At 44.9% G+C, this 18,298-nt stretch overlaps 2 protein-coding genes; both read right to left on the bottom strand.

Moving 5' to 3' along the window:
* GSTUM_00005029001 (uncharacterized protein) overlaps positions 1-1,077 on the bottom strand; it is a 1,397-nt gene extending 320 nt beyond the window's left edge. The window contains exons 1-5 of the mRNA XM_002837013.2: positions 991-1,077; positions 844-945; positions 572-788; positions 352-520; positions 1-266 (exon numbers count right to left, since the gene is read on the bottom strand). The exon at positions 1-266 is cut by the window's left edge and continues 320 nt beyond it. Coding sequence (XP_002837059.1) covers positions 1-266; positions 352-520; positions 572-788; positions 844-945; positions 991-1,008 — 772 coding nt within the window. The 5' untranslated portion in view covers positions 1,009-1,077.
* A 6,318-nt stretch (positions 1,078-7,395) lies between these two features.
* Positions 7,396-10,971, bottom strand: GSTUM_00005028001 (uncharacterized protein). XM_002837012.2 has 2 exons: positions 10,634-10,971; positions 7,396-10,533 (listed from the first exon to the last, which is right to left on the bottom strand). The coding sequence occupies exon 2, from the start codon at positions 9,529-9,531 to the stop codon at positions 8,047-8,049; it is 1,485 nt and encodes a 494-aa protein (XP_002837058.1). The 5' UTR covers positions 9,532-10,533; positions 10,634-10,971; the 3' UTR covers positions 7,396-8,046.
* Between the last annotated feature and the right edge of the window lie 7,327 nt (positions 10,972-18,298).

Here is an 18,298-nt window from a genome sequence, read left to right as displayed (position 1 = left end):
GCAGCTGAACAGAGTCCTTCAGAAATCCAGAACTAACCCCAACCTCGTAGGCTTCCATGTATTTCCCACTAGTACTACGCACTTCAAAAAGTTTTCTCATCAAGTTAGATCTTAACAGAACTCTTTCCTGCTCCTCTGGAGATCCGATAAGATAGAGAACCCGTTTTTCAAGCTCGTCAGGAATCGTGTCATTCCCCGCATATTCTTTTAAGTAGCCAAGAAATACATATTGCTTCCAACAGCAAGGCTCGATTCCTGATTTAAACCTGTTACTCTCAGGAGTTAGCTAACTCCACTATCCACTGAGGTTCGAGCACTTGAGTTAAATAGAATAGGAGATACGGTATAAACTTTTTAAGGTACTTAAACATCCATTGGAACTTTTTCCCACGAGCATATCCCGCCAATGCCCTTCCAAATTTGTTAAGCTTGGTATATATCTCGCTTGTTTCCGAAAACAAGCCAACATCTGCGGCTAGCCAGGCAGCATCTTCATATGCTCCATTATCGGCAAGAATTTCTGTATCATTTAAGCCTCCAATATTCAAATACCTTCTGGGTGTTTACTCACTAACTGCGCCCTTTGGATCACCCCCTTCCTTTCGGCATTGAACCGCCTTCACAATACTACCGGCCTGTAGGAAAGATTCTGATGCCTCTACCAAATGACTGTTGGCCTCTCCGAAACACCTGCGAGCCCTTTCAGTGAGTCCAATCCTTTCCGTAATATACGCATTGGCCAATGCAATACCATGAGGATCTTCAGCATCCTCAAAGCAACGGAGAGCCTAGAGAAGAAATAATCAGTCTTATTCTTTGAAAACGTAACGTGTACCAACGAACTTCGGAGTATTGTTGGCCATCTATCAGTTGATACCCCATCTCTCTCCACCGAGAAGCACTGATGGTCCTTCCTGTATACAACCGCTTTTGCAGCGCCGAAACCTAGTGATGTCAGAATGCATCATCAAGTGGAAGTTCAGAACATACATCAACATCTTGCTCCATTAAAATCTCTAGTATGGGGTATGGGTATTGGTCTGGTAGCAAAGAGGTTGCTGTTTTATTGAATAGGCGTTGTACTGGTTTTAAGATATATTGGTTACTTTCCAGTATCCATAGTCTGTTGCGGGCTCTGGTCACTCCGACATATAAGTGCTTTACTCCCTCGTAGGGTTAGCAAATGAATTAAGTTTAAAACAAGGAGAATACGATTCTCAAAATACCTTCAATTCCGAGCAGAGGACCTGTGACGCTATTAGCATCTCTTTTAAGATGAAAGTGATTGGTTACTCACAATATTGTTTTTCGCCCACACAACATGGCCCCCTAAATAAGTGGATGTATTATATCCGCTTCCTTCTCCTCTAGGCCCAAAATAATCCCCAGGAGAAAAATCTTTTGAAATTAAAAGTTAGCACACGACACAAACCCTCCCCCCAAAACCACACTTCTGACAAAGTAAACCTGACCTGCATGGTGACTCCATTGGAAAAGTTCTTCCAAGATATTCAGTTTATGACTATATGGACTTGTACTAAGGAAATCATAGAGGAAGACATCCTCGAACTCCATGCCCTTACTCTGAATAATAGTTAATACCAATGAAGACCTTCCAAGCTCCGCTTGAAGTCTGTCGCGCGTTTCTTCATCCCGAACTAGAATAACACGCACTTCCCCGTATTCATTGAACTTGTTACTCCGGCCATCTGATTTCAGAATTCTCTCCATTCCCTCCTCAAACTTCAAGATATCTGTAATGTTGTTCCCAACTTCAAAAATTAGCTACATAGGATAGCTCCAATAGGGGGAGATGGGGTGGTACTATAAAGAGTAGGTTTAGGACCGGGAATATCCCCAATTTCAGGAGGTAAATTATCTACCAAGTCCGGAAAGCCTGAGTCACTTCGTAAGCATGGTATAGACAGTATCGCACATGGTAGGGCAGCGCACCTCCATATAACAGATGCATCACTAAGGAGGCAACCCTCAAAATCTCTTTGTGAGATCTAAAGTTGTGCGATAATGGAAGCAATCTTGGCTTTCTCTCGGTATCACTGCAACTGCCGTCTTTAAAGCGTTCATAAAATAAGTATTTCGCATTCGCAAACCGGAAAAGAGCGTCTTTGGATATACACTGGGCCGTATCGCCGGCTATTCACAATGAGAACCGAGCGCCAACAGGAAAGAACACAAAATAGTGAGTACCCACCGAAATGAATGCCCAGAGGAGATCCTACTAGGGATAAAAGCATTCCTATTTCCGATGCTCGGTGGTCCTGGATCTCTAGTTTTTCTTAATATCCTCCAAAGCCAGCATTTCGGATTCAGGAATCCTTACCATCCACATAAATTTCGTCAAGTATACCAAATATCTCCGAAGATCCAAACGCTTCCAAAGCCCCCATAGCCCTTATAATTCTATCCGCCTGATCAATATTACCACGTTTCCCCTTAGTTCTTTCATACCATTCGTATATGTCATAGACAGTATTTCTCTCCATGTCTGAGGCAAAGTTCGGGGCTAGCCTCCAGCGCTTTCTCAAATATTGCTCACGAGATAATGGTTCAAAGCCCGTAGCCTGCGAAGCTGATCCCTTGATAACTCCCATGATTTCAAGAAATGCCAATTCCACCGGAATACCTTTCTTCAATTTTGGGGACAGCTGTCCCCAATACTCAATACTAAACTTCAGAAAGTCGATTACCCCACCGCGCCTAAAATTGTCTATCTTTATATATCTTTGCAGGATTTCCTGTTCTCTAAGAGAGAGTTAGCAGGCCTACTCTAGTAACAATCCAAGCAGAAGAGTAACAAACCTAATACTATTCTCAATAAGCCTTAACAGGTGATCAAAAGTGCATACTAAAGGAAAATCCGTATCCGTGAGTGATGAGAGTTGTTTTCTCGTGTTTCCATCAAAATCATCATTTTTGGTATAATTAACCCCAGGAGGCCTTTGCCTTTCGCCCAATCTCGCCTCAATTAATCCGTCGGTATTGGCTCTTAACTTTGACGCCAATCTTCCTGACCTCGTCAGTAAGATCTATGAGTGTTAGCCAGTCAACGCTACACTCTCCGGGTGTGATCCAGTCTCAAACTTCCTGTGATCACATACCTGTCTCAATGGTGCTCCATTCTCTGTACTATTTATATACCTTCCTGCTAGCTTATAAACCAAGCAGGTGGTTTTTCCGGTCCCGCTTCTCCCGAGAATGAAGGCTGGGGTGAGGAAGTGATCCACAACTGCGGCCTCCTCCGCCGATATGACTACTGGGTATGCCACCATTCCCGCTGTAGAAGAAATGTTGTCCAGAACAGTGGTAGTGAGGCTATAAAACTTTGCTATTAACCCCAAATTTAGCACCCTAGAACCAATTCAAGTAGAGCTATTGCGACTTCTTTACCTAGTTGAACTGAATCATCGAAATCATCATCGCTAGTATCACCAATCTCCATACCCCCACCCTGATCATCACCCAAGTATACCTCTACTGGATACCTGACCTCCTGTGACCCATCCAAATCGACTCTGTTGCAAGCCTCCACTCGAGCTTCCGTATAGGCTTGATGCGCCCGATGAATCTGCACACCAATTCTATCCATCTACTCCATCCTCAATATTACTACAGCTACATCGCTCTAGGACTAGACACATACATTTTTAGGCTTTCCAATAGCCCATACTAGACAGCGGTTACTTGTTGTTAGCTCTCTACTTATGAGGCCAATCTCAGAGGGATTCGAACCTTTTATAACCTGGTAATCTTTGCAATACCTTTCATCAAACGCGATATCGATTTGCCATAATATAAAATGCGCAATTTTGTAGAAAGCTTTGAATAAAGGAATTCGATAGCTAAGTGAGTTGTTCCACTTTGCCTTATGGAGTATTCTTTTTCCATCCCAGTCTCCAGAGGCGATGTCGGAAAAAGCGCCCCGAATATCCTTAAGGTTACCTAACTAAGATCAGCAATTTCCAAAACCCTCCGGTTTACCGGAGCAAGCACCTTGTGTGATCTCCGCTCCCAGATTCTCCATGGCCTGTTGGGAAAGAATTATCTTCCATAGTCCCAGAGCCTCACCTAAGAGGGATTTGAGTATATTCGACTCCATGTCCGACCCGAAGTGGCGGCCCCGGGATCGCGTAGGTCCCCACTCGGAATCCCGATTCAGCCCGTTATCGAAGGAATTGTTTGAAGTACAGGATTTGCAAGGAATCATGCGAATAAACTTCGCCAACTCCACGCTACTAGTTCCCCTAGTCCCCGACCTGTGGACTGCACATCCCCTGCAGAGATCAATAATAAATTCAGCCCACATTCCCCTGGCCTGGGGCTCGGAAATGAGACCCTCAAAGCACTTTTTGTGAGTTAGGGCTAAATTCTTCATATGCCCTTCCACAATCAAAATGCGCATTATCTCAGGGAGAGCCCCCAATCTCATGCCAAAATGTCCTAAGGTTTCGGGATCCGATAATTTTACAACTGAGACGACAATTCTTGCAACTGCACACCTAGACTTCAAATCATCGAACCTTTCAGTGAGTAATGAGAGAGTAAAGGCTCTAACAACTTCCCGTAATAGCGAGGTACTGTAATCGTAATTCTGGGGGCTAGGAAATTGACTTAAGAGGCAGGCAAGATTGTTTCCATAAACTTCTATTCTTGAGAAGAAATTTTTAAAGCACTCTTCCTTCAAGAGAAGGTCGAAGATCTGATAAGGTTTGAGAGCCAACGATTCGTATACGGTTTTGAAATCCCTGGGGCTCTGTGAAAATACGAACTCAAGGAATTCCGTGCTTGAATCCATGTTTCTTAGAGGTAGAATGAGTCTAAAAAATCTCGTTTGCCAGGAGAAGAGACACAAGAACGGGCAGTTAGCAGGAACGAAGCCTCAAGGGAGATAGATCTCGGGCTACCCTGTCAGCATTTGTCACACGTTGTTCTAGTTAAACCAGGTAACGCCTGGCTGTTGGTTTTCAGGCCTCCCACCTTTTACGGGTTTGCCCGAGCACATCCCCCATTCCCCACAAAAAAAAGAGACATGCATCGGAAACAATCAACTGCCCAAAGACATTTTAAATACAAAACATTGCAGAGGCAGCTTCAATTTTCTCGCAGAATTACCTACATAGACTTTAGAAATTCCCTATCAAATGAGTCCCCATCTATATAACTGCATAACCGCTATCTTTGGCATGGCATTGAGAAGACTTTCGAGTCGCGATTCTACCCGAAATTACTGGCATAGAAGCGATATTTGCGTTCCCAAAACACGAAGAAATAAGGTGGGGGAGGTTCTGGGACAAGTATATGTATGAAATTGTTTTCTCCCCAAGGCAAAACCCTAGTAGATATCAGTGCGAAAATCCCTTATTTTGGTGAGTAAGCGCTCCCCGTCCTACTTTCTTTATTCGGTTGCCCCGAATGCAGCGGGCGTGATCAAAGGCGTCCAATGCTGCAAGAGTGCAGTACAGTGAAAGCCCCGCTATCATCAGGTCTTTGGGAGACTAGATCTCTTGGAAGTAAAAGGGTTTGGAAAATAGGGAATAGGCTTAGCAGAAGGGGTTGTTACGAATTGGACGTTTTTGTTGTGCAGCGGAAGATTATTGATTAAGTCTTACAGCTAGCTAAGCGAAACAAGAACGGTATATAGTCATGCCCAAACCTAGTCACATGACTAGTGATACGGAATACACACTTCCACGTACCACCCAGTACAACCCAGCATACGCAATAGTGAGTAGGAAGCCTAGACACTTCTCTCGCGACACATCAACTCAGAGGAGTAATTCTCAACAGGGGTGCCAGAAATAAAGTGAGTGATAATTCATGATGGACAAACCTGCGAGTACTACCTTAGCCACAGACCACTTGGGACACCTCAAATTGCCTACAGACTTAAAAGTAACTAGGGCAAATAAGTTAACCTTGATTTCCCTCCAGTAAAGGAGGTGTGGTTTTTTATACCTGACTCAATAGGAAGTACAAAAGTAAAAATGGATACAGGAGAGTTGTGGGAAAAGCTTGATTTCGAGAGTTCAAATTATACTACTTGTAGTAATTTTCTCTTTTCCGGTATTAGGAGCTGTTAGTCAGTAACCTTCAATTTAGATCACATTAGCATTTCTATTCATGCTAGATTATTTTAACAGCTGTTTCTCTATATCTGTGTTCACAGACAATTGACCACATTATGACAGGTTGTGAATAGTTCTTTACCCCCTCTACTTAAGTATTACAGAGGAGATACTCCTAAAAATTATAATTATCACATTTAGACTGCGGTATATTGCTTATTATGTATATAGCTCATAGTTTTGTTGAAATTTTCTCTCCGAATAACTCATCTTGTTTGGAAGAAGAAAAAACTAAGCGGCAGACCTGCCCTATATCATTGCTGACAGGGCTAGTCATTGGGACAAAACTCTCTTTATGCTGACGAAATTGTATTTTTGGGGGGACAGGACATCGGATGCTGGCAGCTGACAAGGAACTACAGTATTTCCAAATCATACAGATGCTAAATGATTGCTGTGGGGGAAACTACAGGCATTAAAAAGTCTTTGTCCTAGCCAGAGTGCAAGTACGAATCCTGGGAAGTGATTCCATTAACTCCATTAAAAGTTTTATTTATACATTGTGAGTAGGTAGCATCGTCAGTCCTCGTATCATGTGAAATGTGGGAAGGGGAAGAGACTACAGAGCAGCATAACTTTCAGCACGAGCAGTGCACAGTACCAGCAACAACTTAACTTAGACTTAACTCTCCCAAACTCCACTGAGCGCAGCGAAAGCCCAATGCCAATAGGGAGGTTTTGCCACGACGGTCGTAACTTGGACTGAAAGATTTTCAACCCACCGGTATCATATACAATGTTCCATTCCATACAGGTACGGTAGTGTACAGTACTCTGCTTAGCAAAACTTCTGATGTCGTTGCAACGTACATAATTCGCCACAAAAAAAGCATAGTTCGTATTTACGACATCGTAGCAAAACGTCCCTGATACCGGCATTGTACCGCAAATTACTGTTAGGGCAGCGGAACTCATGTAATATTATGACAGATCTCGACCAAGATCCAGTCCATTGGTGCTTACCATATCAGCAACCACCTCCGTAGAAGAAGAAAGTATGGACGACTCGGTGGGAAAAGCAGACCAAATAATACTTCATGCAGAACAATCCCGAAGGGATGGATAAATACTTGTCTGATGCGGTAGACTTGACCGGGCCAGGCACAATTTTTGTTCGTCCTGTTTACAGTAACAGTTATGCTTTGTTTTGTTCTGTTTTTGCTACCCTTGACGTGATAAAGACATAAAGCACTGTAAGTTAAACCCAACTTACAAACCCAAAAAAACCAAATAATAAAAACCGAAATAAAAATCTATCATAAGATTTTTTCCTGATTTTCTTCGGTAATCCATTCAATTCCTTGCTTCTCGCAAACGAGTGAACGGCTGGCCCAAGGTATGTTAGCCCATCTCGGGCTGACTAACGTACAACGTCCTCCAAAGTCTACAAACTTCGCCAACACCTCCCGACAGACTGGAGCGGCTGGGGCGCAATGAACCAGAAGAGAAAACATGAAAAGTGAGAAAAAGAAAAACCCAATATACACGTGTTCAAAGCAAATTTCCAAACCCCAACCCCCAGTGCGAAAAAAAAACAGTGAAAACAGAAAATGAACAATAAACAGCCGACCATATTCGAAGGAAAAAAACCCCATTTCGTAAAAGACATAAATGAATGCGTTGAAAAGAACCATAATGAAAAGAGAAAGCCCATTTTTTTCCTTTGGGTGTTTTCTTGTTTCTCCTGTGGTGTAAGAAAAGAAAGAAGAAAAGCCCCGCTAAAGTCCATGTCTATAAGCATAGCAAAAGACAAGACGAGAGAGAACAGAAGAGCCAAAAAAAAGAAGACTCGAACAAGCGTCAGAACCCGTATTCACATGGAAACCTCGTGGAAGAACAAAAAAAGGAACAAAAGAAAGAAACACCTAAAAAGAAGCCTCGTTTTCAAGAAACCTCCATTTTTCTAAAAGCCCAATCTCCGCTGCATCCTAACCACTCCGATCCGAACCCAAACAACGAACCCCAGCCAGCGCTTCTTAAACCCAGGCCTTTTACCTTTCGGGTTCGGTGCTTCGCTCTTTCCGGATAATCCCCACTTCTTGCCGGTACCGTGACGACCGCGACTATCATTGCGTGACTTACTGCTGGCACGGCTCCCATCAAACCCTCCAACCTTCTCCTTTATGACACCACCAATGGCAATATTATCGCCAAAATCCGACTCATGCGACCAGTGCTGTTGATTGCTCGACCCGGAATTTCCTCGTCCACGGCCTGAACAACGTGAAGTAGCCCTTGATCGCTCCTCCTCCTTAGCTTCAGAACGCCGCCTTTTGCGTTCCCTCTTTTCTTCCTTTTTCTCCTCCTTCGCCTCCCATGCCAGCCGTGCTGCGGTGACAGATGCCTCAAATGATGGGGTTGTTTCCGGTACTGATTTGTCCAGCGACGACCGGGCCCTATTGTGAGAGCGCTTGAAGGAGGCCTTAATACCGTGTTGTGATACGTTAGATGGAAATACCGTTGAAGGTAGATCCATAGGTGATACAGGTGATATAGGTGTGGTCATTTGAATGCTAGGGGTCCTGGCCCTTTGGTGTAGATCCGTCATGCTTAAAGTAGGCAACATGGGAGTACTCCTTCCTGTATTCAAGTGAAGTCCACCTGGAACTGGCAACTTGCTGCCTCCCAACGCGTTCCTCCGAGTCCTATCCAGAGTATGCTCACCATCTGACTCGTCACTCGACTCATTCGATGTGTTATACTGCGTGACATCTGGTGTATACCCGCCCCTTCTTGGAAGCTGCCGCTTAGGGTGAGAAAACGTTTGGTTAGCGCCAACGAGTAAAGGAGAGCTCCCACTGGTTTGTGAAAAATTTCTCCGATGCCGATAAGCGAAGGGCGAATCATCTTCGATCCCACTCGAGTCATATCCAGTTCCATCGTAAATACCCAATCCGACACCATTTGGAAGTCCACCATCCGATCGGGACAGATCCAGAGAATTTGAACGAGATCCGCTAACTTTCTTCAGAAGCGGCTTTATTTTTCCACGAGCCTTGTGCGCAGCAACCGATACGGAAGCCGGATGAGAGTGCGAGAGCGAGGGCTGTTCGAAGTGATCAAACGACGGTGGAGGTGAACCAGGGCCCGAGAAAAATCCCTCATCCACGTCGTCGACAGTCTCTTCCTTATTTTTCAAAAATGACCGTCCGCGCTTGTGCAATTTTCCAGGAGTTTTTGTAACATGTCGCGCGGCAGCAAGCCCAGGGTTCAAGCGAGGTGATGAAGAAGTCGATATCGAAGATGGCGGGCCGGTGACAGAGTAAGAAGTCGGCACGGTTGATGTTGAGGATGGATAGTACGATGTTGAGGAGCGGGGTGTAGTGGGGACGAATGATCCCGGATGCCGAGGTGGATGGTAGTGATAAGGAGGCACAACGGAAGCCATCTTGTTTGACGTTGTAGATGGTGTTCAGAAGAAACCCGATAAAAGATGAGCGTATCGTCGATAGTAGGGGTGGGGGATAAACAGAGAGAAAGGATGTTCTCAAGAAGGTCCCTCTGTAAGTTCAGCCAAGAAAGGCCTACGTCGAAGGGCAGTGCACGCGATAGCCTTACCCCGATCTTCGCGGCGAAGTCGGGGTGAAATACACTGGTGACAGATGACGGAGCTGCTTCGTTGCGTGCGGCGTGGCTGCCGCTTGTTGTGCTGCAGTGCCTGCTCCTCCCTTTCTTTCGCCTGGTACACTGGGAACAATGGAACAAAAAAAATTCCTGTCTACAGATCCCGGATACGTCCTCCGTGCGTGGGCGTCGCAGGTCGTCGATCCGGTTTTGTACAAAACGCGACCACAAAACACAAGCCGAGCTAGCTTGAGCTCGACAGTTGAGAACGCAGCCAAGATAAATCCTCCTGGCCGTAAACAATCACAACATAAACAAAAACACAACCCCAACCAACCAATTTTTTCCCTTTCTCTCTTCCTCGTACCTTTTCCGTACGTGGGGGGGGAGGGGGGAGGAAACAGGCAAAGGAGTCCAGTAGTGATATGTTTGCAAACAAGCACAAACTTCCCCCCGCTTTTGTGAGTCGAATGTTATAACCACGCGCGATGAGCAACTAATAAAAGTGCTCGATGGAGGGGGGTTTCGTAACCCAGGATAAGGAAATTCCCCCTTTCCCCGCGCGGCAGGGGAACCGAAAAGGGTAGGTGTGGGAAAATAGAGCAAGACAAGAAGTGAGAGAAGCGAAAAAGACTCCAAGAGAGCAGCCCCAAAAATGTATCTCTTCGTGTGGCTTACTAAATGGGCTTAATTTCTTCGACTAACTACTCAGGCTGAGAGGCTGAGGGCGATAATTCTCTCTCCTCACAAGAGAAAGGATACGCAAACAAAAACGTCGTAATGAGGGGGCGGGGTTATCTAGTATCAGCTGAACCCATGAAATGACCTAAATTTTTCAGAGTTAAAATCTATCAATCATCCCCTCGCGTCGATAAAACAAAGGGTGGGGAGAAAAAGATGGTTATCATGACTTTTTTTCTTCTTACCTCTTTCTCACAACAAAAAGCGGCGATTGTATGTTACCACTTCTGTGTTTGTAATCCTCAAATCTCTAGTGCCCAGCGTTTTTCCGACCGTACGAAAGAAGCAAGGAAAAAAAGAAAAGAGAGTACAGCCTCTCGAATCGAAAATCCACCACCTCCCCCCAAAGGCAAACTCGTGATTCTCGAGAAAATAGTATTATACCGCTAGCCAGATTCTCCCCAGGTTCTTTTTCTCCCTTCGTTTCGTTCTTTCCAGTTTCTTCTTTCCTAACCTTTTTGGCCCAGCCCAGAGGGTGTCTCGATGACGATATCGGTACCGTAGATAGATAAGGATCGTCAAACGTGGGTGGGGGGAGGGGATGGGGAGGAGGAGGGAGGAAGGGGGGAGAGGGAAGAGATGAACCGAGAGATGAGGACGCGGGGCCGGATAGAAGAAAAGAAGGGGAAAGGGAACGGAAGAGGGAGGAAGAGGTCGAACGGAGCAACAAATGAGGACAAGATACAAAAGGAAATTTCAACCCAACGTGAAGCCCAAATAGAAAAAAAGAAAGACATAGCACGATGCGGGATGCAGCACCGTAAAACTCTTGCGATTCGCTATCCCTGTTAGGTCGCTAATCTCGGGATTCAAAGAGAAAGGTACTTAAGAGGTATTAGTGCCTTCCCAACACAGTATAGCCTAGCTCTAGTGGATCTCATTAACTGGCATTCACAATCCCATTAACTTGCCAAATTAAACCTATCTTTGACTAATGTCATGATTTATAGGGATATTTAGGGATAGTAAATTACGTCTCATCTTACACATTCTTGTACTCTAATAGAAAATACAAAAATATATTTATCTTTTATATCCTCATAAAAAATCTTTCATAGTATCCTTATAGATATTTAATCTCAACCTTTCTTAAAATACTTGAAGCATTCCAATCATTTTCCTTAGAACATATTCAAATTGCTGTATAAATCTCTCATAATTAAACAAGTAGTTAGCAAAACCTAGTATAAAAGTAAATTTATTTATCTGATTTCTTTATTTTCAAATTTAGAATGCTTTAGTCAATTTTCAGATAAAAAAGCCTATTAGAAAATTTGAAAAAATTGTGTAATAATATTATTCAAGAAATATTTATTTTATATTCTCAACATAATTTCATTGGAAAGTAATAAAATACCATAATAATTTTGTACTATATACTAAGTATATCTTAATTTAAAAAGTTTAAGTTTACAAAATTTATACTTAAAAGTTAACTTTATAATTATAATAAAAATAGTATACTAAAATAGAATATATTTTTTATATAATAATTATTATTCATTAGGGCCTGTTCGGTATACTACTTTTATGTTATAAACATAGTTTTTATAGTATAAATTTTTCTATCTAAAACTTTTATATTGAGTAGGTGTTTGGTAAGAACCAAAAACAGGTGTTATATTTCCTCTGGCAAGATATTTATTTTATTCTACATTTTTCAATAAGGGTTTGTCACAAACCGGATTGTGACAAGGCAGATTGAAGAGATGGAATAAAGGTTTTCACATGACTTACACTTGTGAGTTATTGGTGTTTATTGTTATGTAATAACTCACAGTTGTGAGTCATATGATGTTATAACTTTTACATATGACTTATATTTATGAGTTATGAGTTTTACGCATGTGATACACTTTACAGCTTTCTTTCCTCATGGGGTATTTGTAATCCTGGGATACTGTTAGTGCAAGTGCTTTTTAAGCTCAACCTATACTTGCTCAATAGGATTTAAATCAGGAGAATAAGGGGGATGCTCCTCCACCTCAATAGAGTTTCTCTCCAACCAATCCATAATACTATAAGTGTTGTGAACAGGAGAATTGTCTTACTGAAACAGAATATCTTGCATGCTAAAAGAGATTATTTGATGAATCACAGGAAAAGTATTTTTTCTTAAAAGCTCAACATACCTGATCTTATTCATATTTTAAGTAATAGAAATTAAAAAACCTTTTCTCTTACCCCAAAAGCACCCTAAATCATAAGCGAAATTCCCTTATCCTTTTCCTTTAAATAAACACAATCAGCTAGCCACTTCTCTCCAGGTTCTCGAAATACTTATTGCTGCCTTGGATCCTTGAATTTCTCCACACTACACTCATGACTCCAAATCACGGCTTCAAAATCCTCTACTGTCCAATCCCTACGAATAGTAGCCCACCTTAATCTCTTTACTACATGCTCAGATTTAAGCCTAGGCCTTGATTTGGCAAGCCATTTCTTGATATTGGCCTCTCTGAGTACTCTATCTACTTTTTTGTTGATATTAGTTAGTTAATCATAGTCTATCATTCATGGTAGTGCTAGTACCAAGAGGAATTACCAGTCTATATAAAAGAGAAATGTCTGGTGTATATTTATCCCTGAAGACAGATCTGGTCATGTTCCAGTTGTTTTTAGCTACTCAGACAATTATGCGATAATACTGACAGCTGTGAATAGGTATGCAACCACGGTGAGGAAGGTTATCCAGAGATTAGTGCTCTCAAGCATAGGCAAGAAAGCTTTTAATTGTTGTCTAGGACCGGTCAATAATTTGAGCAACAAGGTCAATATTTGTCACGAATGTGGCTTGGCACAGAAAAGGTTTTCACATGACTCATAATTATGAGTCATAGGTATATTATTGTTTCACACATATGACTCATTTAGGTCATATGACTTATTATGTTATGTTTCATAAATGACTCCATTATGAGTCATGGGACATGCACCTGGTGAGAATGCCTTGCGAGTGTGCCTTGCGGGTATGCCTTACACATATGATTTATGTTTTGCACATGACCTCATTATGAGGTTATGGGTTTCGCGCATATGACTCATTCAAGTCATATGACTTGTTTATTGTATTATGATTGGTTTATGAGTTTTTACACATGACCTTGCTATGAGGTCATGGGTTTTGAACATGTGACCACTTTGGTCACATGATTAGTTTGTTATGATTTGGTTTCACACATGTGACCACTTTGGGTCACATGACTACTGATGGGAAGAATACTATATAACGAGGCCGATGTGGCCGAGGAGGATTGGTTCTTCATGCTTTGTTCTAAGTACTTTTCCTACTTCTTGCACTCCGTGTTGGAAGTGAGTATAACCAATACTTTACCTTATTTCGCTCGTGATAAATACTTCATCTACTGTTACTTGTTTGTGTTTCTCGTTTCGGGCGGTCGGTTAGCAGTAGTTGTTCTCGCTTAGAAGATACTTCAGTATGAGATATCTGTGACCTGGTCCCGGTAATCACTGAGTATAGTTTAGGTGAGGATGGCGTCTTCGACAGCCTCCTCATCCACGGATTCTCCCCCCCCTTCAAGGATGTCGTCCCCTGTTCAGTTTGGCTCCTACCCTTCCTCCTCGCTTAAGACAGCCCGTGTGGCCTTATCTCTTTCGCCCGCTACTGAGGCCGACCGTGGCCTCATCCCCACAACTACACGGTCGTACGTCGCACCCAAAGGGAACTTTAGTTTCCTACAGTTTCACCACTGCCACGGGTATCAGAACGCGGTTAACCCGCAGTTTGATGATTTGGTTCGGCAAATAGTCGCTGACGTGACCGTTGCCACGATGAAAGAAGTAGAGGTTTTGGTGAGAGGTTTCCTAATTGGGAGAGGCTGTTCAGCCACGTGTGGCTTGAACAAGGATACTACCACAGGACTCTTCGTTCGGTTCAACTTGGACCATGGCTCGGAATATTCTCCAGCTCCCGTACCTTCTCCTCTTAAAGATTCTCAGGCTATAGTCCCTGAATCCTCCATCCCTCCTGCCAAGGACGACTCGACTGCTACCATGGTTGTAGCTAGCTCTTGGTCTGCCACTCCTCCCCTCACTAGGGCTATCCAAAGCAAGATGCCCAGGTTCCTCCACCAGGCCCACAATGATGAGACCGGCTTCTCGACTCCCTCCTTCCTGGTAGGAATGCCTTCAGGCGAAAGGGCTCTTTATGAAACCCCAAGGTTCAAGCTGGACGACCCTAATAACGAGGACTATAACCCTCCTGCCTCTGGAACCCGCCGCTGGACATGGTCGGCATCTCCCGCTAAGTGATCTGCTACTCCTCTCCTTGGTCCCCAATTTTTGAGGGCTATCAACATCAATGAGGGACGGAGAAAACAGATTGTTCCCGCTCTTCCTGGCCTACCTCTGGATGTTAACCATGGGCGCTTGGCCATTCCTCCGCCTGTGGTGCTCCTATCGACAATCGAGGCCACACTCCCTTCTCCATCCCCGCTAATGACTGAGGATGTCCTACCTACCTCTGAGGTACTGGCCAGGGACACCCTTATGGGCCTGGGTGATGGACGCAACTCGGAAGCAACTGGGTTGGGCGATAGCAGACACGCCGCTTTACCAGCTATGGGCTCATCACCCCCACCTATTATTGAACGGTGGGTGTCATCTCCTGGGGGCTAACTGAAGGGTCTCTTAGAAGCCCCCAGTAGTGATTCAACCCCATTGGAAGTACAGCTCCCAGAGACCCAACCAGAGGATGCCGACACTGCAGTGGCCCAGGTGGACTCAATCATGGCAGGTATCTGTGAGATGCTGGATACTGGTAGGACTCCCTCTCCTGAACCCCGCTCAGGTAGTGTAATCGGGTCTATGTTGGAGGGCCTAGAGGACATCCGGTCAGGTAATACTCAGCCTCTCCTCTCCTCGGACTCTGGGTCGATTGAAGACAACACGGTACAAGACGTACGAACTTGGATGAACAGTGGCCCCACCTTTGACGATGAAGGATCAAGAAACGGAATAAACTACTGGAGTCGAATTCATGTTTTGGAACAGGCAGTAAATGCACTGACTGACATTGTTGGCAAACAAGGGGAGGAAATTGAAGCCCTTCAGGTAAAGTTGTCTCCCCGCCGCTGCCCCCCCCCTGCTGCACTTCACAGCACCTCCGCTGTTTCTTTGGAATCAACCCTATCATCCCCTACCTCTAAGAGAAAGGAGGCCTCTACAGAGACTCCTACTGCTAAAGCCTCTTTTACGGAAGTAGTAAAACGAATGGCATACATGCCCAAAACCCCTACTGGCCCGCAAGAACGAGTACGTCCTACCCGGCCTGCATCAGTAACCTCATTCCACTAGTCCTGCAGCAGTAGCAGCTCCTCCAACGAAGGAGGGGTAGTCATGCGAGTAGCCCGTGGAGGTGAAAGCAAGTCTGTTCATTAGGAAGAGGAGGAGGGGGAGGAAGAAAAAAAAAGAAAAAACGAAGGAAGCATGGCAAATGCCTGAGTAGCGCTGCCAAAAGGAGGAGAAAGGCTTCCAGAGAGTCTGGTGAAGAAAGAGAGGCGGCAACCCCGGCCAAGACTCAGGAGAGGGCTGATAAACAGGAATCGGCTCTAAAGGATGTGATACCTGTTACTACGATAGCTCAATCCAGGCCAGCAGCCCTGACCAGTGTTAAAGTAGCCACGGCTCAGACAAGACAGGAATACCATCGAGTACCAATGGGGACTCCAGACTCACTAAACTCAGTACCACCACTGCCACGCTCGTCGCCAACCCCGAATGCTAGAGGGAGGTACATTACCATGCGCTTCACCATGGGAAGAAGGTTGTCCTGCCAGAAGGCGTCGATATTGAAGCAATCCAAAATCGGATCAATGTGACCTTTTCCAATCAGGGAAAGATACGGGGAAATGCTCTTTATATTCGCGCAGGACACATCCGGCCGGAAATTGAATACATCTTCCTGATCTTGGCGGCACACTCCGTGACAGAGTTAGGCAGCCGGCTTGATAAAGCCAGGCTCGACCTGCTTAGAGAATTGTCACTCCCGGAGTTTGAGTTCCAGAGGAACCTGGAAAAGGTGAAGATTTTTGTTTCTGGTGTCCCACTTGCTGACACAGGACGAGGATCGATTTGGAGAGTGGAAGGATGGACTGGAAGCGCGGCTTTTAACGGCCTTCGCACTGATCTGGAGCAATCCAATACTAGTGTAGTCACTGTTTCCCGGCCCAATATTATGGGATCTATACACGCCATGAGGTAGGCCAATGCTACAAGTTGTGGCATCCGCTTTGTGGTGGAAAATAATGAGGCCATCAAGGAAAGACTGGCAGAGGGAAAAATTTGGTTGCGAGGAGGTGCCCGCAATGTTCGGGTTTTCGAAAAGTATCGCCCCCTGAAAGTATGTGGTAAGTGCCTGGAAACCGGCCACTTCGAGGTGACATGTGGCCACCCCCCTCTGTGCCGATTCTGCTTCAGAGAACATTTCTCTCGGGAGCACATGTGCAGCAAGCTGGCTTGTCTCAGAGGAGTGGGTCAGGCCTGTGGACATACCAGGAAACAGTATTGGTTGTGTGACTGGATGGACCACTTCACAGGATATGAGCGATACCCAGGCATCAAATCATCATCCTCAACTCTACCTTCCTCGCCTGCTGGACAAGGAATAGCCACACCAACAAGACCCGCCAAGGAACCTGTTGGAAAACCGGAACAGTAGGGCAGGAGGGCAGAAGAGAATAGAAGGAGAAGAAGCCGCAGCTGTAGGAGGTCCCCGACACCTAGGCTGGTCGAAATCAGCAGTGATGAGGAAGATGAGGCTCCCTGCCGTAAGTCGGAAAAGGCCAAGGGTAAGGAACCAGGACAGCCTTCCCCCTCCCCGGCACATGGAATTTTAAAAACTAGGGCCGGTACTACCACTAAACCCTGCGATGAGGAAATAAGTTGGGTTGCCTGGGATCCGGATACCGGCTCCGCCTATGCCTCTGGCTCCTGCGGCCCAAGTGGATCAGTCGAGGCCCTCTTTTAATGCTTATTACGACATTGGCATTAAACATGGGGAGGAGTAGTCGGAATCGGGCACTGGCGTTTGATTTGTTTTCCTTTGTTGATTTGTTGTTTATTATTGAACCTCCTGTGGATCAGGAGGGACAATATGTACCAGTAGATGTTGATGGGTGGGATTTGTTTTCCTTTGTTGAAAAGTCAGGTGTTGAGGTATTTGTTCGGTCCCACATTTGTAGACTGTTTCAGGTAGTAGGGCATGAGGAAGGCAGTGCTCAGATTGGGTATTGGGAAAAAGGGGCAAAGAAGGTGCTCGCTGGAGTTTACTTTCGACCCGGCTATACCAAAGATCAGTTTGTCCGATGGTTGGATGAGCTTGGGGAACCTGACATCGTGATTGGAGATTTCAACGCCAGACATCAAGACTGGAACCCCAACGCAGACCATAATAATAAAGGTTGACGGTTGCTAAAACAATGGTTCACGGCCCCGATTCGTGATATGAATATGGTACCTCCGACAGTGCCAACCCTTCGAGATATTTCCAGAGTCGATCTATGCCTGCACCAGGCGCCATATGTCAGGCATCAATACATGGATGCTGCTGGCTGCGAGCATAGTGCTCAAGCCCTCAAGCTGAAGGTAGACCTCCCTGACAACATTATGCATCGGAGGCCAGCTTGGAAAAAAGCAGTATGGGAAAAGGTTGGGAAGCAGTTAGACGCCCTTAAAGAGGTGGGAGATGAGAGGTTGTGGGAAGGGGTGAGGTGAGTGGTAAACGCCCTCCCACGGGCCTCTGTTGACAGAGGTCAGTGCTAGTGGTAGACACCGGAGTTGGAAACGATGAGGTTGGATGTGGCTCAGCTACGGCGATACTCTAAACGCAA

The sequence above is a fragment of the Tuber melanosporum genome (assembly GCF_000151645.1).
Source record: "Tuber melanosporum whole genome shotgun sequence assembly, scaffold_17, strain Mel28".
NCBI lineage: Eukaryota > Fungi > Ascomycota > Pezizomycetes > Pezizales > Tuberaceae > Tuber > Tuber melanosporum.
Note: the sequence above shows the minus strand (reverse complement) of the source record. Positions and strands in the feature narration are given on the sequence as shown.

Bases quoted from the DNA above. Each gene is read 5' to 3' on its own strand.
- GSTUM_00005028001 (XM_002837012.2), bottom strand. From the start codon at position 9,531: ATGGCTTCCGTTGTGCCTCCTTATCACTACCATCCACCTCGGCATCCG.